The sequence below is a fragment of the Peromyscus maniculatus genome, chromosome 11, assembly GCF_049852395.1.
Source record: "Peromyscus maniculatus bairdii isolate BWxNUB_F1_BW_parent chromosome 11, HU_Pman_BW_mat_3.1, whole genome shotgun sequence".
NCBI classification, from domain to species: Eukaryota; Metazoa; Chordata; class Mammalia; order Rodentia; family Cricetidae; genus Peromyscus; species Peromyscus maniculatus.
Window position 1 is genome coordinate 89,541,494 of NC_134862.1, and position 20,868 is coordinate 89,562,361.

The following is a 20,868-nucleotide window of genomic DNA, read 5'->3' on the forward strand; positions in this document are numbered from 1 at the left end:
TCTCATCGCTGCTCTTTTTTCTGCCGTCTCTTTCCCAGCATCAGTGCTTGAACACAGCCTTCTTCTCTACCTCTGTTTCCATCTCACCCTGGATGCTTCCCGTGATTTCCCATCCAATAAGAGAAGGAGAGTGGAGTTTTGCTTGCCCTGGCAGCCAAACATCTTGGGGCTTGCTCCAGGCTCCGCCTCCCACACGTCCACTGCCAGTGTGGACTCCTAGGCTCTTCCCCAGATGCTGTTTTTCCATCCCAGGAGCCGACCTCATTGTTCCTAGGGCTGAAGCCATCCTACAAGACAACACTTGCCAATTTGGGAATTGATGGCGGTTTTGCGTTTGTGGCACTAGAGGAGCCAGCTTGTCCCATTGTCCTTTGTCACGAAAACGATATTAATAGCCTTTCCTTTCCGCTGAGCCCGAACATGGCTGAAAACACACAAGAGTGCCTGGCATGTCGCACATGGACACAACCTGGAGAGTCACTGGTTTAGGAGCCTTGCTGTTGTTTGTGGAAAGTGCCAGAACCCGGCTCTGCTTCCTGCCCTCACAGAACAGCATGACATTTGGCTCAATCAAGCTCCCGTCATGGGTTGCCACACAAACATTGCCTGTCTTGTGCTGTCATTTCCTGGCAGTGAACAATCACTCTCCATTGCCTCAGGATGCTCTCTCTCATCATGTCCCTCTCGCGGCAGCTGAACCAGCCCTCAAAAAGCAGATGTACAGCTGGAGTCATTCTTTTGGGAACACAGGCAGGAACAAAGCCAGTGTGGCGTCTCTGGAAGAGCACCAACTGTGCGGCCCAATTGAGGAACGGCCCCCCCTCCCCCGCCATTAACCTGTCAGAGCCACACACGTGCCTTCCTGTCATTTCTTCATCTGACACCATGAGATTGGGAAAGTGGCAGCAGGAACTCTCCTTTTACACAATCACCGGCTGGCCTCACCCCACAGCGCTGGCCACTGGACATGACAACACAGCTCCAGCAGCCAAGCTAACCAGTTGTCTCTCCAGCTCTTTCCTCAGTTAACATGCATCGTGTTCTTGGCCATACCTTTAACTTCTGATGCCTCACTTTCTCCCATTACTTAAATGCATTTATAGAGACCAATTCAAGGTGATTTCTGTATTCTCAGCATAGAATGTTGTGTGTTCGTGGGAAATATGTTTCTTCATATGCACACTGGGAATAATTAAGTGTTAGATAGTAATTCATCAAATAACCAACTAATATTTTATGTAACATCTATTTTGTGTATGTCACAGTGTATGGAGCTCGCTGTGAAGGTTTAACAGATTGCTCAGGAGATTCGTATCCCTGAAAAGTTAATGATGATTAGTTCGTATTTTAAATGACAAAATGCTGGCTTATTACTTGGGACTTCTTTGTAATAGGAATTTAAGCACAACCAAGGGATAAGAAGTGAACTCATTCAGACTTGAGGTTTGGGGAGCAGTGAATTGAATGTTAGTAATAAATGATGTGGACTTTCCTTGTTAGAAGGAAATCCTTCTGGAACCTTCCAGCTTACAAAGCACTATCCTGACAAGGAAATGTTACATAACCCCAAACTGACCATTATCTGGTTATTCGCTTGCAGAGGCAGAAGCTGCCAGACTGTTGAAATGGTCATTTCTGATTCCCAAAAGGTGGAAGTAATAAATAAGCAGTTAGATCTACACGCTAAAGGATGGAATGGGAAAAGATTGACGGTCATGTGCGCCCCGGTTTGTCCTGCTTACATATTGATGAGACGCCCACCAGTACAACATACTTGGTGTGATTTTTCCTCATATCCTGGAATCCTCATGGAGGCCCTGTCTCCCGCCTGTGTGTAATAACAACAGATCTATAACTTCACAGGACTTAGAATCCTATTTTGTTCATTCTCACAGTTAAAAGATTTCAGATTTTGCGCTTCCCCCTCAGCGATTAGTTCCATCTGCCTGCATCTTAACAGCAGAGAACACGGTTCTGTGGGCCAGGGCATCTGTGTTCAGGAGACGGAGTTATCTCCCGATAATCCTCCTAGCCTCACATTAGCAGCTTTAAATTGTTCAGTATTTTAGAAACACCATCATCCCCGCATATTAAATATTAAGGGCCTCCCTCGGCGCCCGAACCTTGAAAGTTATTCTCTGTAAAAATCTGCGCGAGTGGTTTCCATGGTGCAGAATGAACGTTGCAGCGAGGTTTTTTGGAAGCAGCATGGCTATAAACGTCATTCCCGCCCATGCCGTTCACAAGGGCCCATTTGCTGTGAAATATTTTGAAAACACAGCTGAAGCGGGGACAGCGCAGAGCGCAAACATGCAAAAATTAAAAAAAAAAAAAAAAACGAGCGGAACGTGAGTGACAGCTTCAGGAAACCATCGTAAACCTAGAGGGACCGACGCGGTGGTGCGGCCGTTCCCCAGGAGCTGGGGGCCCTGGCGGGTGGAGGAAGGCGCCATCGAGCCTGCTTTCTCCCCGCAGCATCGGGGAGCAGGGCCTGGCGGGCCCCAGTCCTCCCGGACCCAAAAATAGCGACACAAAACGCGAGCGGAGCTCTGGCGGGCCGCGCTGGGCGGAGCCAGAGCTCACAGCCCCAGCGCTCCCGCCGCACCCGGGGCCGGCCCTTTATAGCCGGTCCCTGGAGCCCCGCCCTAGCAACCGCCCCTAGCAACGCCTAGCCCTAGCGCTCTGCGGTCTTATCGGCCTCCCGCAGGCCTTTCCTGTCCCCTCCCCCCACACCCGCCTGGCGACTGCGGGGCCACGTGACCGCCCTCCGGAAAGGCGGGGTGGGTGGACCCGCGCGGGGCGGGGCGGGGCGCTGGAAGCGGAGGCCTTGCGTCACCAGGCTGCGACCAGAGGGTTGCGTCGCTTAGTGTTTGCCAGCCGCCCGGAGCTTCCGTCACCCAGGCGAAATGGCGGAGGTTGCGGTGCGGGCGTGGGTTCGCGGCCCCGGCACCGGGTGCGAGGCGCTGCCGTGTGCCCCGGCGAGGTGCTCCGTGCGCGATGTTATCTACCGACACTGCCAGGAGCGGGTGAGGATCGCGGTTCCCGGAAGGTGGGGGAAGGAGGCTCACCCGGCCAGGCTGGGGTTGCCGTGGGTGCCTCTGTTCTCTGGACGTTTCAGGCTTTTTGAAGCTGAGACGTCTCCGGTTGCACGTGCTCCCGATCGGTGTCGGGGCCTTCCTCTGGTGTTCTGTGGCGGTAGTTGTTTTGCCCCGACATCGTACGAGAAAACAATCTAGTTGCGACTCTTATCCAGCCTTGATTAGAAACTCTTCGGTTCTGTTTCTTTATCCCTAAATGACGCCGTTAAGACTTCTTACATTCATATTGTGGATAGGAATATGCTTTTTTAATCCACCCATCTGGAAACCCTGTTAGTTCCAACCTAGAGAACAGGCCATAGCCAGACCCAGGCCAAAGGACGTTTAGAGAAGGACACGGATTCATCTGATCACTGGTTCCGGCCAGTCACTCACAGGCTCTTGGCCCTCTTTAGACTCTGCCTGTTCCCTTTGCTCATATGAATTTATGAAACCCTAGTCAAGGGCTTCTAAAGTTGGGCACTTTAATTCCCAAATAAACATTCTTTTACTGACTATGAAATTCTAAACCTCTTCGATTATCTAAAAAACTTTCTGGTCTCCCTGAATCTAATTTTAATCTTGACATTTGGTCTAGAACTTTTTTGTTTATGACCACACCTTTTTTTGTGTGTGTGTGGTGTTGGAGTCTGTTTTCTCTGCTTGTTATGTATAAGCTTAACACATGTTAAAGTACTAAATCTAGTTCCATGAAGAAGCAGTGTGTGCTTGTAAATAATGTGAATTTCTTTTGTTGTTGTTTTTCAAGACAGAGTTTCCCTGGCTGTCCCTAGAACTCGCTCTGCAGACCAGGTTGGCCTGGAACTCACTAAGATCCGCCTGCCTCTGCCTCCCGAGGGCTGGGACTAAAGGTGTGCGCCACCATCGCTGTCATGATGTGATTTTCTAATTTCTTTGTTTGTTCTTTAAAAAAAGGAGCGGGGGGGGGGGGGGGGGACCCCACAAGGTCTTGTCTTGTATCCTAGCCCAGTGTGGTCTCAACATACCAGGGTTCTGGGATTCCTTGTGTATACCACCACATCTGGCCTTTTGTTTTCTTTTCTATACTGAAGTCCAGTAAAAAATGCAGACCTGCCTGGGCAGTGGTGGTGCAGGGAAGAACACCACTTCATTTTTTCTCCTTTAAAACAGGGTTTCTCTGTGTAGCCCTGGCTGTCCTGGATCTCACGATGTGGACCAGGCCGGCCTCAAACTTAGTGATCCGTCTTCCTTTGCTTGGGATTAAAGGTGTGCGCCACCACTCCCCGGCTAGGACACTTAATTTCTAGCCCAGGTGTGCAGCTTCCAATTAGGGGCTTCTGAATAGTTGTACACCTAAAATTTGCAGTTCCAAGGGAAGAGGAGCCTGGGTATACTCAACGGTCCCGACCCGATGTTGGCCCTTACTCACCTGCTTTGTTTTAAGCCTGTCAGAATCCTGCTTTATTTAAATTCCCCCAAACTCCATCCTGTAATAATGCTTGCTTTCTGTTGGGGGCTGGGGAGATATCCTGTGATTGCTCCTGTTACTGTTCCTCCTCACTGCAGGGGGTCAGAACGTTTACCCACGGTTCGTCCTGACACTCGGGCTGACCAGACAAGGGGATGAGTAAATGCCTTGTGCTTGAAGCACTTGCCCACACATCCGTGAGATTTATCTTCTAACTCTGTTTTCTGCTCGAGACTTAACTGACAAGAATCTTCAATAGAAAATGCAGGGCTGGAGAGACGGCTCCGTGATTAAGAGCACTTGCTGCTCTTCCAGAGGACCTGAGTTTGGCCCCTAGCACCCCTGTCGGGTAGCTCACAACCATCTGTAACTGGCTCCAGGGGACTGGGTGCCTCTGGCCTCTGAGGACATCTGTGCTGATATGCCCACACCTGCATACAGACAGACACAATACACCTACACATAATTAAAAATAATAAAAAGGAAATCTTTTTGTAAAAAAAGAAAATAAAACAGCTTTGATTAGTTTTTTTTTTTTTTTTTTTAAACAGCCAGGCAGTGGTGGTGCACACCTTTAATCCACTTGGGAGGCAGAGGCAAGTGGATCTCAGTGAGTTGGGGCCAGCCTGGTCTACAAAGCAAGTTCCAGGACAGCCAGGACTGTTAAACAGATAAACCCTGCCTCAGAGAACAACAACAACAACAAAAAAAGCAATTTTGTTTGGAAATAATAGTTTCTGCCTTCACATTAATGTCTTTCAAAGTTTTGCAGCCAGTCGGTGGTGGTACGAGCCTGTAATCCCACACTGGGAGGTAGAGGCAGGTGAGTTTGAGGACATCCAGGGCTACAGAGAGAAACCCTATCTCAAAAAACAAAACAGAAAATTTGGAAAGTCCGTGTATATTACATATAAAGATGTTAGAGTGGATTTTAGTTTATAAACACTAATATGAGGTGAATCTTTACACCTTGAGGTAAACAGTTTCACAGACAAGAATAGCGTTTGATACCAATCCTTTTGTTGGGGATGGCCTCAGCCCCCTAGCTCTTCTTCCCTTGTCCTTTTTGTTTGCTCTGGTGTTTTCCTCACTGCGAAGGTGACAGACTGTTGCTGTCTTCACACTCACGCCTCTGCCTTTCAGCCTTCTCTGCTGTGGATGAACCGTCATTCTACAAGTGATTTGTGGTTACCTTCTTTGCACAGTTAGGTTCAGCTGTCAACTTGACATAGCTAAGAGTTGTCCACGGGATTCTCAGTTGGGGGGTGTCTCTACCCACCTGGCCTGTGGAATTGTCTGGGAATCATTTTCTTGATTGCTAATTGATTAGGAAGGCCAGGGTTACTGTGGGTGGTGCCACCGCAGACAGGTGGGCCTGGGATGCCCAGGAAAGCTAGCTGAACAAGCGGAGAGAGCAGGCCAGTGAGCAGCGTTTCTCCATGCTGTCTGCTTCAGCTCCTGCCAGACTGTGACCTGGGGGTGTAAGCTGACATCAGTCCTCTCCTCCCCAGCTGCTTTTGGTCACGGTGTTCAGCACAACAGAAGGGCAGTCAGTTTTGAGTTTTCATCCCATATTTATTTTTTTATTTTGTGTGTTTTTTGTGTGACACAGTTGACCATGGCTGTCCCACGCATCCATCCGTCACCATCTCCCCTGTCCCTCCCTCTGGCCTCCCTTCTAGTCCTCTACTGCCTCCTCCTCCCCTAGACCCTAACTTTGGAGTCACTGGGGTTTACCTTCTCATCTTTTTCCTGATAACTTTTCCTCTCATGTGATTGTATGCCGTCAGTCACATGGCTTCAAGTGACATTAGTATATTAACAGCTCTGTGGGGCGGCGGGGGGGGGGGGGGGGGGGGGAGGGGAGAGTTTGGCTTGGTTTGGTTTTTGAGACAAGGTCTCTCTCATATATAATGTTGCTGTCCTGGAACTCACAGAGATCTGTCTGCCTCTGCCTCTCATCTGCTGGGATTAAAGGCATGGTCACCTTGCCAGGCCAGTAGTTTTATTTAGAGTAAAAACTAAAATCCTCATTGGTGCATGCCCTGATATCTCAGCCCTTGAAGACTGAGGAAGGAAGATTGAAAGTTTGAGTCCAGAATCTAGGCTACATAGTGAAATAATACCTCCCCCAAAACAAAACAAAACTCCCCAGGTGGACCCCTGCCTCTGCCTTCTCCCCTCTCCCTACCTACACATGTCAGGATGGCTGGCAGTTTGAGGCTTTGGATTAGTTTTGATACTGACTTTTCTTTAACCAGTCAGGAGAAACGAGTGAGGCTTCTGAGCCCTGTGTTGCCTGCTACCGTGGTTCAGGTGACCTGTGAGACAGGAGGGAGATGCTTGGGTCCCGGTGGAAACTGCACCCAAACAGAGAAGGGCTGGTGTAGTCATTGTTTTCAGCTTAACAAATAGTAACCAAACCTTTATCTGTTTGTTAACAAGACTAATAAAAGAATAAGAAGTTAGGTCTCGTCTGGTGTCATGTCTTGAAGGCATTAAAAAATATTACTCTTGTCTCTAGGGAGTTCCTGCAGACCGCTTCTTTGTGAAGTGCAATGGAGTCCTCGTTGGCGCCAGTGACACGGTGCAGCCCGGGGCTGTGTACACTTTGGAGCCCAGGCTCTTTGGGGGGAAAGGAGGTAGGACATGACGTTGGTGGCTTGTTGTCTGTCGTTCTTAGTGTGTTGGAAATTAACACACTTGTTGGTCTCTGGTCTACCAGCCTTGTTTTGCCTTGTGGAACCACTTTTACTCAGTTTTGGGTAATTTCGGGGGTTTATTCTTTTTGAGAAAAAATAAATAAATAACTCGGACAAAGCCTTGCTTCTCCCGCCAGGCTGCTCTTTGAGAGTGTTGGCTACAGTACTTTAGGGAGGGTTAGCGATGAAAGGTGATCATTGTTCCTTCCTGTTTGCTGAAGGACAAGCTTTAAAACAGGCCTGTTGCTATCAAGATTTTGTCTCCTGCTGTACTTGTAAGGGTGACCCAAAGTCACCTTAGGAAACAACTCTTGCCAGGCCAGGTGGACTAAGGTCCTGGCTATACTGGTGAGGCAAAGGCCAGGCAGTGGTGGTGTACACCTTTAATCCCAGCACTTGGGGGGCAGAGACAGGCAGATCTCTGAATTCAAGGCCAGCCTGGTCTACAGAGTGAGTTCTAGGACAGCCAGAGCTATTACACAGATAAGCCCTGTCTCGGAAAACCAAGAAAATAAAGAGGAGGGTAAAAGGCTGGAGAGATGGCTCAGTGGTTAAAAGCACTGTCTGCTTCTCTGGAGGACCTGGGTTCAATTCCCAGTACCCACATGGCAGCTCACAACTGTCTGTAACTCCAAGATCTGACACCTTCACACAGACATACATGCAGGCAAAACACCAGTGCACATAAATAAATTTTTTGGTTTGTTTCTTTCAAGACAGGGTTTCTCTGTGTAACAGAACCTTGGCTGTCCTGGAACTCACTTTATAGACCAGGTTGACCTTGAACTCATAGAGATATGAGTTCTCTGCTTTCCCAGCTGGAATTCCCAGCTGGACATGAGCTACCATGCCCAACAAAAGCAAAGAAACCAGAATGATGAAAACAGAACATGAACATCGGTGGTTGTTTCTTCTGATGCACAAGCATATTCTCCAGTTTTCTCAGAGTCTGATGTGGTTTGCTTTCAGAGGACAGACATCTCAGACTAATTGTCCTGCCTGTTGAAATGTGTCCATAAGAAAGCAGCATGCTCTCAGATGCCAGCAGCTTAGAGTTGTGTGTCGTGTCGTGTCGTGTCGTGTCGTGTCGTGTCGTGTCGTGTCCCCCCCCCCCCCCACCCGGCCAAACTTAAGAAGAAATGCCTGGTGTGGTGGCGCACACCTCTAACGCCAGCACTCAGGAGTCAGAGTCAGGGAATCTTTGAATTCAAGGCAAGCCTGGTCTACAGAGGAGTTCCAGGACAGCCAAGGAGGACTACACAGAGAAGCTTTTTCTTGAAAAACCGAAGTGTGAGGGGACAAACACCACATTATTACAACTGTTATTTGTCTTTTAAGACAAGGTCTTGATAAGTAAGTCAAGCTGACTTTGAATTTGTGCCAATCCCCCTGCCTCAATTTCCCAAATGCTGGGATTATAGGGTAGGTGGTATTATTGCCAGGCTCACTTAATAATTTTCAAGTTTTTGTTTGTTTCTTTGTTAATTTGTAGCTAGTCTTATATGGAACTCAGAATGTAGCTCAAATTCACTTCAGTTTTCCTTCTTGTCCTTCCCAGAGTACATGAGTCACCATTACCTGTGTAAACCAGGCTGTCCTGAAACTCACAGACATGCTCCTGCCTCTGCTTCCTCTTCAATTGGTTTTTAAATACAGTGTAATGTAGCCGGGCAGTGGTGGCACACGCCTTTAGTCTCAGCACTCAGGAGACAGAGGCAGGCAGATCTCTGAGTTTGAGGCCACTCTGGTCTACAGAGTTAGTTCTAGGACAGCCAGGGCTACACAGAGAAACCCTGTCTCAAAAAACAAACAAACAAACAAACAAACACACACACACCCCGCCATAGCTGATGTAGATGTACTGGTGGCCAATCTGATGTGCTTCTTACAGCAAATTTGTACTCCAAGGCACAGGATTTCCTACAATGAGCCACCTTCTAAATCAACACGTAATTCTAGTTCTGTATGTCTGGTGTATGTGTTCCTGTGCATGTGTGTAGGAGTGCATATTTGTGAGTTAGCACATGTATATGGAGGCTGTGGGTTGAGATGGGCTGTCTTCCTCAGATACTCTTCATTTTATTTGTAGAGACGGGATTTCTCACTGGCCCTGGAGCTTACCAGTTTGGCTAATGAACTCCAGGGATCCTCTAGTCGCATTGCTGAGGTTATAAGCACGTGTCTTGTGTCCAACTTTTGCATGGATGCTGAGGATCCAGAACTCAGTTCCTTAGTAACATTACAGCATTCACTTAACTGACTGAGCTGCCTCCGAAGTCCCATTACATAGTTCTCCATCTAGGGATCTTGGAGTCTCTGGCATTGACTAAAGCTTTTCATTGATCCTACCTGTACAGTACAGCATTTCAGAATGTGAAAGGCAGCAAACACAAAGCTAATCAAATTGATCAATACCTTTGTTTCCTGGGTAGAAACCTTCATGTCCATCTCCTTTTCAAAAAGAAAAAGAAAGAGTGTGGGGTTTATTTTTAGTCTTGTGATAGAGGTTATTCTCATTAATCTGGCTTGGGTCCATCCTTGGCATCCTTAACCACTTAATCTGTCTATATGTTGGTTTCAGGTTTTGGGTCTATGCTTCGAGCTCTTGGTGCTCAGATAGAGAAAACAACCAATCGAGAAGCCTGCCGGGACCTCAGTGGGAGGAGATTACGAGATGTCAATCACGAGAAAGCGTAAGATATCCACTTTGTAGTTAAGTCTCTTACAGTGGTAACATTAGGCAGGACACACCTTTCGGGAGAAGTCACAGTATGACTGGGAGTCCATTCATTGTCTAGGGAGCAGTTTTTATGTAGTCAGAATGCTTGGTGAGTTCTGAGAAATCGAGTCACCATTAGTAAACCCAGACGTATAATCAGTCACCTGATGCAGTGAAGAGATTGTGGACTGAGGGTGAGGTGTCGCTTATGAGACATGACATGGAGTTTCACAGTAAACTTGACTTTTGTCTGTCTGTCTGTCTGTTAGGTTTTTGTTTTTTGAGACAGGGTCTCTCCCTGTAGCCCTTGCTGTCCTTTAACTCACTCTGTAGACCAGAATGGCTTCAAACTCACAGGCTCCGCCTGCCTCTGCCTCCCAGTGCTGGGATTTCAGGTGCGCGCCACTGGGCCTTTGATAAGTAAACTTGACTCAGTAAGTAGGAGCGTGGGTGAAACAGTCGCAGAGTAACAGCGCAGTTGGTGGTAGAGCACTTGCTTCAGGTCCTGGGTCTGATCCCTGTGATCCCCCCCCAGAAAACAGTGCAGTAGCCGTCTAAATCAGCGGCGGTTATTAGCAAGCAGTATGTCATGTGCATGACTGTTCTGTGCTTTTTATTTATTGTGTATACACTGCTCTGCCTGCACATATGCCTACACACCAGAAGAGGGCACCAGATCTCATTACAGATGGTTGTGAGCCACCATGTGGGTGCTGGGAATTGAACTCAGGACCTCTGGAAGAGCAGCCAGTGCTCTTAACCTCTGAGCCATCTCTCCGACCCTGTTCGGTACTTTTATGCTACTCAGAGCTGGAGGGTTGTTTTGTTTGGTGTTGTTTTAATAACACATCAGCATAAGCAGGTGAGTAAATGTTACATGACTACAGTGTCATTCAGCAGTAAGAGTTTTTCAGCTGTGTTGTAGCACGGGACCACCTTGTGTGTGTGTGTGGTCTGCCGCTGATCTAAACGCTGTTCCATCTCCCCCTCCCAGGATGGCCGAGTGGGTGAAACAGCAAGCCGAGCGCGAGGCTGAGAAGGAGCAGAGGCGCCTGGAGAGGCTGCAGCGGAAGCTGGCGGAGCCCAAGCACTGCTTCAGCAGCCCCGACTACCAGAGGCAGTGCCACGAGATGGCCGAGCGCCTGGAGGACTCCGTCCTCAAAGGTGAGGAGAGCCGGCGGAGTCCTGTGTGCCCTGCAGGCCCCGGAGCCGGGAGCCCTCAGACCGCTCCACTGGGAGGAGCGGCTCTTGAGCGGTTGGAAGAGGACGCCGGAAGCCTCAGAACCTCTCTCTTCAACAGTCAGCCCAGCCCTTCTGTCACACGCTGACCCCACCCCACACCCAGCACGGCACGTTGAACCCCGAGTTTCTTAGGCTCTTGGGCCCCAGGGAAGAGCGTCTTGTCTGTCTTTGGGCAGTGCAGGGCTAAGGAAAGCCTTCAGAAGTTGGCCTACACCTCAGCATGTTCTTTTAAGCCTCCAGTGCAGTGTCCTGGGCCTGTCATGAATGTAGTTGATTTAAAGAGTCCTTTTCATTAACAAGGCTGTGCTAGGACAGGAAAGACAAATGTATGTAAATAACTGTTAGATATGAACCTTCAGCCTCAGCTACAAATTGCATATTGGTGTTTTGAAAATACGGTTCTAAAGCCAAGTTGTGGTGGCGCAAAACTTTAATCCCAGCACTTGGGATGCAGAGGCAGGCAGATCTCTTGTGAGTTCCAGGACAGCCAGGACTGTTATACAGAGAAACCCTGTCAGGAAAAACCAAAAAACAAACAAACAAACAAAAAACCTGTTCTAAGCTGGATGTGGTGGCACACGCCTTTAATTGCAGTACTCAGGAGACAGAGGCAGAGGGATCTCTGTGAGTCCTAGGCCAGCCTGGTCTGCATAGCAAATTCCAGGAATGGCAGAACTACATAATAGAGGGACCCTGTTCCCCCAAAAACGGTTGGATGGATGGATGGACGGACGGACGGACAGACAGATAGATAGATCAGAAAATACTGTTCTAGGGGCTGAGTGTGAGGCAGAGGCAGATGGATTTCAGTGAGTTCATAGTCTACACAGTAAATTCCAGGCTAACCAGGCCACACAGAGAAACCCTGTCCCTTTAAAATAAACCAGATTGTGGCGGTGGTGTGGCACACCTTTAATCCCAGCACTCAGGAGGCAGAGGTAGGCGGATCTCTGAATTCGAGGCCAGCCTGGTCTACAGAGTGAGTTCTAGGACAGCCAGGGCTACACAGAGAAACCAGAGAAACCGTGTCTCAAAAAAAAAAAAAAAAAAAAAAAAAAACATTTTAAGAGATTATAGCACTTTTTACAACCCCGTTTATATCCTTACAAAAAACTGATTAAATTTTCCACTCAGGTATGCAGGCCGCCTCCAGCAAGATGGTGTCAGCAGAAACCAGTGAAACTCGGAAACGGCCTATCAAGTCGAAGACAGACCAGGGAGCTGGTGCAAAGAAAAGGAAATGCTTTTGGTCAGTCTCCCCAGCTTCCTCCTGATTGGTCCTTGAGGACCTGATTGATGTTTCCATCTTGTCTGTTTGCACAAGTGCCTTTTCTCCCTCCCCTCCTCTCCCCTCCCCTCCCCTCCCCTCCCCCCTTTGATTTTCTCTTCTTTCTTTTGTGTGTGTGTGATAGAGCATTGCTCTGTCTGCCAGGCTACCCTTCAACCTTGGATTCTCCTGCATCAGCCTGCTGCTTTGATCTCAGATCACCAACACGGGCCACCACACCCAGGGCTTGAACAAATACATTTTTAAGGAGTATTGATGGGAGCTCATTTCCAGAGTGCTTCAGTCTTCAGATTTTGTTGATTGGCACCCTGTACATGTCAGTAGTGTTGATAAGTTTGCGTGTGTGTACCTGTCTGTGCCTGTGTGTGGAGGCCAGAGGTCGGCATTGATGTCTTGCCATCTCTTTGACATGGTCCCTCACTGAACTTGGATCTATCCATTCGGTTAGGTTTGCTAACCAGGTTAGGTTTGCTAACCAGGTTAGGTTTGCTAACCAGTGAGTGCCAGGATCCTACTCCTGTCCTGGGATCTCAGATGATCCCTCTTCACCTGGCTTCTTACCTGGGTAGGGTTCTGAACCCAGGTCCTCATGCGTGTGTGTCAGGCACTTCACCACCTGAGCTGTCTCCCCAGCCCCGGAAGGACAAGCTCTTCTCCCTTCATAGTGGAACATCACGTAAAAAAATGGGCTTTTTCATTTTTTTTTCAAGTTTTAATTGTTTTATGTGTATGGATGTTCTGCCTGAAGTACAGTCAAGAGGAAAATTTTCATATGGGCAGTAGTCCTTATGTGCCCTCAGACATCCTGTAGTCAAGGTACTCGGGCAGCCAGTTACCACCAATTCAATGTTTGTTGGTGTTCTTTTAGCCTTTTCTAGAGTGTCAGGTCACCTCTGCCTTCTTTTGTTTAATGTATGTTTCTATTTATTCATTCATTCATTTTAAAAATATTTGTTTGTTTGTTTGTTTGTTTAGAGCTGAGGACCAAACCCAGGGCCACTGAGCTAAATCCCCAACCCTTAATGTATGTTTCTTAAGGTTCGTTCGTGTCTAGTTGTTTTGGTTTCTTGACTCGGGTCTTGCTGTGTAGCCAAGAACAAAGAATTCCTGATCCTCTTGCCTTCCCCTTCTGGGTGCTGGGATTACAAGCATGCACTACCCTGCCAAGCCCTTCCTGCTTTTTATTGTAAAGTTGCCTGAGATTCCCGTTTCTGTACCCACTCCCCACTTTTAGATGCCTTGGAGACTTTGTAGTTAGGGCTGTTGTCTGCTTAGCGTTAGCACTGCTTCAGTGAACACCATGACCAAAGCAGCTTGGGGAGGAAAGGAGTTTCTAGGCTTATGCTTCCACATAACTATTTATTGAAGGAAGTCAGGATGGGAACTCAAGCTGGGCAAGAACCTGGAGGCAGGAGCTGATGCAGAGGCCATGGAGGGGTGCTGTTTGCTGGCTTCCTCTTTATGGCTTGCTGAGCCTGACTTCTTATAGAACTAGGACCGCCAGCCCAGGGATGGCACCACTCACAGTGGGCTGGACACTCCCCATCAATCACTAATTAAGAAAATGCCCTACAGGCTTGTCTACAGCCCCATCTTATGGAGGTTCTTTTTTAATTAAGGTCTCCTCCTTTCAGATGACTCTAGTCGTGTCAAGTTGATGTAAAACTGTCCGGCACAGCAATTATGAATAAAGCACAGGGTGTTCTCCCTCTTTCTTGATGATACCAGAAACAGAACCTAGGGCCTCACACATACTACACAAGCATTCTACCACTGAGCTTCACCCTCAGACCTGAAGATTTTCTTTATGGTTTTTTACTGTGTCTAATTGTCCACAGTTGAAATTAATATAGAAAGGGGAACTTTCAAGTGTAATTTTAAAAGAATCACAATTTTAAAAAAGACCTAAGAGAACAAACAAGGAAGAGTGTGTGTCCTGAGGGCGAGCACTCCTGCTGGGTTTTACAGGGTTGACTGCAGTCCCTTCCTTACGCCTCTGGAGTGCTCTTTTCTGAAATCTACCGACTCGCCATCTTGGCAGCCCCTGCTCTTCTCTGCCAGACAGACAGTCCAGCACAGGGAGGGAGCAGGTTGGAAAGGGAGTCACACCGTTCTTTCTGCTGCTCCCACAGGTTGGGCATGGAGGGACTGGAGGCCGCCGAGGGGTCCAGCGCAGGAAGCTCGGACGACGACAGTGAGGAAGCCCCTGGTACTTCGGAGCGGAGCTGCTGTGCTCCAGGAAGTGGTAGTGAGGGTGTGGAGGTGGCAGCCGACTGTCCTTGCAGTCCTCAGAGCTCAGGGTTGAGTGCAGACTCCGAGTCGCCAGAAGAGCTTCCGAAAACCGAGACCGACCCTGGGCAGGACATTTTGGAGAGCACACGGACTGAGCTGGGAGAGGCATCTTCCAGGGAGCACAGCGAACGGCAGATGGTCACAGAGACAGAAGAGACCCCAGCAAAGAAGGGGACAGAGAGTCCCAAACCCACACAGGAGGACCAAGAGACAGGAGTGACTGGTGGGGACAGATCTGCCATGACAGAGCCTGGAGAAGATAGGAAAAGCGTCCCTGCTGCTGACCTGGAGGGAAGCCACTCAGGAGACACAGTATGTTGGGGTTTGGTTTTGTTTTATTTTGTTTTCCCTCTTTAAAAAAAAGGGGGGGGGTTGGGGATTTAGCTCAGTGGTAGAGCACTTGCCTAGCAAGTGCAAGGCCCTGGGTTCGGCCTCAGCTCTGGGGGGAAAAATTTAATTAAAAAAAAATTAATATATATAATATATATAAAGAATATATATGTGTATATATATATATAAAGAATATATATGTATATATAAATAAAGAATATATAGCTCTTGGTGACCTGGAACCTGCTATGTAGGCCAGGCTGGCCCCAAACTGAAGATGATCTTCCTGCCTGTGCCTCTCCAATGCTGGGATTACAAGCATGTCCCACCAACCCAGCCCTTTCCATTTCTTTTTCAATTTTTATTGTTTTATGTGTGTGGATGGTCTGTCTGCATGAATATCTGCATTAAAAGTGCAAGTTTGGTACCCATGGAGGCCAAAAGAGGGCATTGGGTCCACTGAAACTGGAGTCACAGATGATTGTGAGCTACTTTATAGGCACTGGGAATCAAAGCCAGGTCCTCCGGAAGAGCAACCAGGTTCCTTAACCACTAAGCCATCCGTCTCTCCAACCCCTTTTTAGTTTAGCTTGGTTTTTGTTTTTGTTTTGTTTTCTGAGATAGGGTATTACTTCTGTGATTGGCTTGGACTCACTCTGTAGTTCAGGCTGCCTTGAACTCAGCAGTCCGTCTCAGCCTTGGAAATCTGTGGTCACAAAGCAATCCACTGTGAGTTTTCAAAGATGTGCCTCCTCCCACATTTCATCTGAAGAGTGAAAACATTTCCTCTGAACAGTGCAGATGACATGGAGCTCTTTCGTTCCCCTGTTAGTGCTGGAGTTAACCTTTTACCACTAGGTGGTGCCCTCGATGCCATGTTTCATCAGTTCTAAGACAGGCTTCACTTTAGTGCCTTTCTTTGTTGTGTAAGACCAGGGTTCACAGTATAATCCTGGCAGGCCTGGAGCCACCTGTGTGGACCAAGCTGGCCTTACACTCACAGAGACCCATCTCTTCCCGAGCACTGAGAGCAAAGGTGTGCATCATCGGGCCTGGCCTAGATTTCCTTTCTTAATTTTAGTGCTTTGTTTGTTTGATGTTTGAGGAGAAGGATTTTATTGTAGATATGAGGAGGTACAGTCAGAGGCATCTGGAAGAGTCTGAACTGAACAACAGGGTCTCGAGGGGGCAGTGTGTGTGTGCGCGCGCACACACAAGAGAGAGAGAGGAACAGGATAGGAGAAGGGCCAGTGGACCAACAGAACCAAGAAAGTGTGTGGCCAAAATAGCAGTTTATATCGGAAAGAAGCTGGGGAAGGAAGCGAAGGCCCCCCAGACAGGGTTTCTCTGTGTAGACCAGGCTGTTCTCAAACTCCCAGAGATCTGCCTGCCTCTGCCTCCCAAGTGCTGACACTAAAGGTGTATACCACCACACCTGGCTTAGATTTATTGTGTGTGATTGTGTATGTCTGTCTGTCTGCCTTTGTGTGTATATTTATGAGTGTCTGTGGTGCTCACAGAGGCCAGAATCGATCCCTTGGAGTTAGAGGTGTTTGTGAGTAACCTGACAAGGGTGCTGATATCCAAACTCCAATTCTCATGATAGATAGAGCAGCAGATGTTCATGAACACTGAGCCTTCTTCTCTCCAGCCCACAGTTTACGTCTCTATTCACAATAGCAAGGCTGTATTGATGCTTTCGAGTTGAGGAAATGAGCTGTATTTCCTACCACTAAATTGCAACTTAGATTTTTTGTTTCTATGTCAGACAAAATTGAAAAATTGTCAGCTGGATATGAAGGTCTTTCCTGTAGAAGAGAAAAACCCATCCTTTGAAGTTTATCATTAAATCTAAATCTCACATTCTGTTTTCTGTCCTTTTGGTTGGGACCCTGATTGTCTTAAGAACTGAACCATTTCTCCAGCCCTTACATAGCAAGGGTTGTCCTAGAGCCCTTGTAAAGGTCAAAGGAGAGAACTGACTCCAGAGGTGTCCTTTGACCGCTGTGCACTCTGACCCCTGTGTGCATGTCATGGCACACATACCCCCACACATACCCACACAGTAATAAAGTTACATTTTAGGGAGCTGGAGAGATGGCTCAGTTAAGAGCACTGGCTGCTCTTCCAGAGGATCCAGGTCAATTTCCAGCACCCACATGGCAGCTCACAACCGTCCGTAACTCCAAGATCTGACACCCTCACACAGACATGCACGCAGGCAGAACACCAATGCACATAAAAGAAATCATTTTTAAATATTAAAAAAAGTGTTCCGAGCTGAGAGAGGTGGCGCACGCCTTTAATCTCAGCACTTGGGAGGCAGAGGCAGGTGAATTTCTGAGTTCGAGGCCAGCCTGGGTCTGCAGAGCTAATACCAGAATAGCCAGGATTATATAGAGAAAACAGGAAAACGAAAAAATAAGAAGAAAAAAAGAACATGTTGCAAGCTGGAGTTGGTGGTGCACAACTGTACTATCCCAGCATTTGGGAGGCAGAGGCAGGAATACTACTGAATGTTTGGGACCAGGGCTACATAGCAAGATGCTGTCAAAAGCAGATGCCAATGCCATGTATGGTGGTACACGCTGGTAATCCTAGCCCTTGAGGGGCAGACATGGGAGACTCGGGAGTTCAAAGTCAGCTTCAGCCACATAAGCAAGTTCAGTGTTAGCTTTGACTTCTGTATGAGACCCCATCTTGGGGGGGGGGCGGTAAGGGGAGGATCTGTGAGGGGATTCTGTGCATGTTGCTTCTAGATACATAGATAAGAATTTGCTTCCTGTGTGTATCAGAACTTCCTGTGGAATGGCGTCTAGATGACAGGCCAATAGCAGGGTGATGTGCAGTCAGGAGCACTTCACTGGAAATGCATGCAGTTGGTAATTACAGTCCTCGTGCAGAGGAAGGGGCTGGCTTTAATTCTTTGCTTTTCCCATCAGGCTCTCGGTCAGGAAGCTGTGGACCTGCTGGCATTCAGCTCTGCGTCAGAGTTGGAGTCGCTGGGCTTGGAGAGGCTCAAGTGTGAACTGATGGCCCTGGGACTGAAGTGTGGCGGCACCCTGCAGGAGCGCGCAGCCAGACTCTTCTCGGTCAGGGGCCTGGCAAAGGAGCACATTGACCCAGCTCTCTTTGCCAAGCCTTCCAAAGGGAGGAAGAAATGAATTCCCTCAGGCTCTCATCCTTTTGACAATTACTCTGGCTTGATGTGGACTTGTGGCCAGTGCTCCTCCTGTTGATACTAAAAGCCAGTTTTTTAATACCTCGGTTCTAACTGGTTTCTTTTCACTGGTACCTGGGCTTCAGGTTTTCACTGGAGGAAGAAAACTTTGTAGGGTATTTTCCTTTCTTTTGATGTTTTTGAGATTTTAGCTGGACAGAGATTTTAGCATGCCAGCATTCGGGAAGCAGAGGCAGGTGGATCTCTGTGAGTTTAAGGCCAGCCTGGTCTACAGAGTGAGATCCAGGACAGCTAGAGGTACACAGAGGGAAGGAAAAAGGAAAAAAAAAAATTTAAAAGTTTGGAGAGACTCACCCTGTAGTCTGGACTGACAAGAACTTTATAGTTCAGCTTGGTCTCAAACTTGCAGGGATCCTCCTGCCTCAGGTATGAGCCACTGCACCTGTTTTGTCAGAGGTTTATAAATCTCTTTGGCTTTATATTGTGTCATTTTGGTGGTGGTTTCAGGAAATTTATTTGTAGACTCAGTTACTCATAACTTCTGATAAGAACTTCTCTCTCTTCCCAATACTGAGTGTGTGTGTGTGTGTGTGTGTGCTACCAGGGGTGGGACCTAGCTCTCCCAGGCCTCTCACACTGGGGGTTTTATCCCAGTGGGGCCGATTTTGTTTGGTTTTCAAAGAGTCAGTTTTTCGGCCTTGTGAGTTTTTCTCGGTTGTCCACCTCACTGGCAATTGCCCGTTTCCTCCTGTGCGCCTGGGGCTCTTCGTACTTCAGCGCCTTGAGGGCCAGGTCACTGACTGTAGAGTCTCAGTCTCTCTCTTTCCCTTTCCCCCTCCCTCCCTCCCTCTCTCTCCCTCCCCCCCCCCCAGTGTATTGCCCAGTTAGCAAATATTCGTGTTTTCTCCAAATGCCTTATTGACAGTGACTGTTCAGGTCAGAAAACACCTTGCTGTGCTGTGCACGTTGAAAAGAACAAACACAAGCCTCCGGTGGTGGTGCACGCCTCTAATCCCAGCACTCGGGAGGCAGAGGCAGGCTGATCTCTGTGAGTTCGAGGCCAGCCTGGTCTACAGATGGAGTTCCAGGACAACCAGGGCTGCACTAACACTCAGCCGTCAGGGGAGTGTGTTCTGGAATACCCGTTATATGAGTGGCTGGTTTGTTTTCACAAGGAACTAAGAGAGAATATTAAAATCTCAGTTATGGTTGAAATCACCTTTTTTGAGATAAAAATAACTATTAGCATTTGTTGAGTTGATTATAAATTAATTCAGTGGTCTTACATGCGTATAAGTTTCTGCATTGCCTTAAAATGTCTTGCTCTAGTTGGTTTTGGATTTTTTTTTATTTCACCTTTGACAATTTTCCATGTGTGTACAGTGTATTTTGATCATGTCCACCCCATCCTACTTCTGTAATTCTGTTTTTATTGTATATTTTAAAACCGTTACTGGGTTTCACTCTTGTAGTGTATATCGAACAGTGTGTCACGCGGTTCCCTTCATCTCTGGTAACAGTTTCCTGTTCCACATGTATTTATCTCAAGTCCAGCCCTCCAGCCTTCGTCCTGTTTCCACAGCCTGTGTTTTCTGTGCAGTTATTTTCTCCCTGCTCTTTCTGTCTACACTGGGTTCCTACCCTCACCATGTATCGTCTCTCATTGTCTGTCCTGTCTTGTCATCGGCTGGTCCCTGTCTCTGATGACAGGTCAGTGGTGAGTCACACAGTTGTTCTATCATAACGTGTTCTTTGGGGCTGTTCTCAGATGGGCCCAGATGTTGTCTACTCATTTTTTACCTTGGAGTTAAAACTTTGTAAATTTATGCCATTAATTAAATTTGGAAAAAAATTAAGCAATTGTTTCTTCACATTCCCCCTCCCCCTCCTGACATTTTCTCTGCTTTCCTTCTGGGAATTATACGGATATGCTAACCCACCATGTGACTGCCTCCCCTAAGCTACCACGGGTTATCATCCTCCACTCCCACCCACACATTTTTACCCCCTGGTTGTCCAGTTTCTGTGATGTAACCGAGTTGCCTGGTAGAGGGGCCGGGAGCCTCAGGATCCCGCCCTGATACATGTAGTTTCTCAGTGGTGCCCCACAGCAGGAACCTGAGAGTCGTGCTTCTGTTGTTTAGGAGGGTCATTTTTCTAGTGTGGTAGCTGGACCCTGCTTCCATACCATGGGGCTGTTCAAACCTTAAGAGGACATTTGAAAGGTCCAGGGACAGTAGCGTGCACTTTGTAATGCCAGGTGCTGAAGAACCAAGGTAGGATTGCTTGATCCCACAAGTTGGAGGCCAGCCTTGGCAAAACAGCCAGACCCTGTGTCAAGACAACACCCCCCAAAGAAATCGTGGGTGCAGTGATGGGTTTATCTAAGTTGTTCTGTTGCCAATAAAGACTCAGAAGTCAAATAGGAGTGAAAACCTGAGAGTTCAAAGAAGCGGTGGAGGAGCAACCAGCTGGGCTTTTCTCCACACTTCCCAGACAGAAGAGACTGAAATCTCTAAGTCCCGCCCTACTCCTTCCTGTGCGTCTTCTCTATCTCTCTTCCTGGCTTCTCTTTGGCTGATTCTGG

General features: G+C 47.9%; 1 protein-coding gene across 1 annotated transcript; it reads left to right on the plus strand.

Annotated features, from left to right (window-relative positions):
• Positions 1–2,819: 2,819 nt before the first annotated feature.
• Sde2 (spliceosome associated SDE2) lies at positions 2,820–20,137 on the plus strand. Its single transcript, XM_006974185.4, has 7 exons — positions 2,820–3,026; positions 7,052–7,169; positions 9,811–9,922; positions 10,943–11,112; positions 12,325–12,439; positions 14,611–15,082; positions 18,043–20,137. Exons 1-7 carry the CDS (start codon positions 2,907–2,909, stop codon positions 18,262–18,264), a joined length of 1,329 nt encoding a protein of 442 aa, XP_006974247.1. The 5' UTR covers positions 2,820–2,906; the 3' UTR covers positions 18,265–20,137.
• Positions 20,138–20,868: the final 731 nt, after the last annotated feature.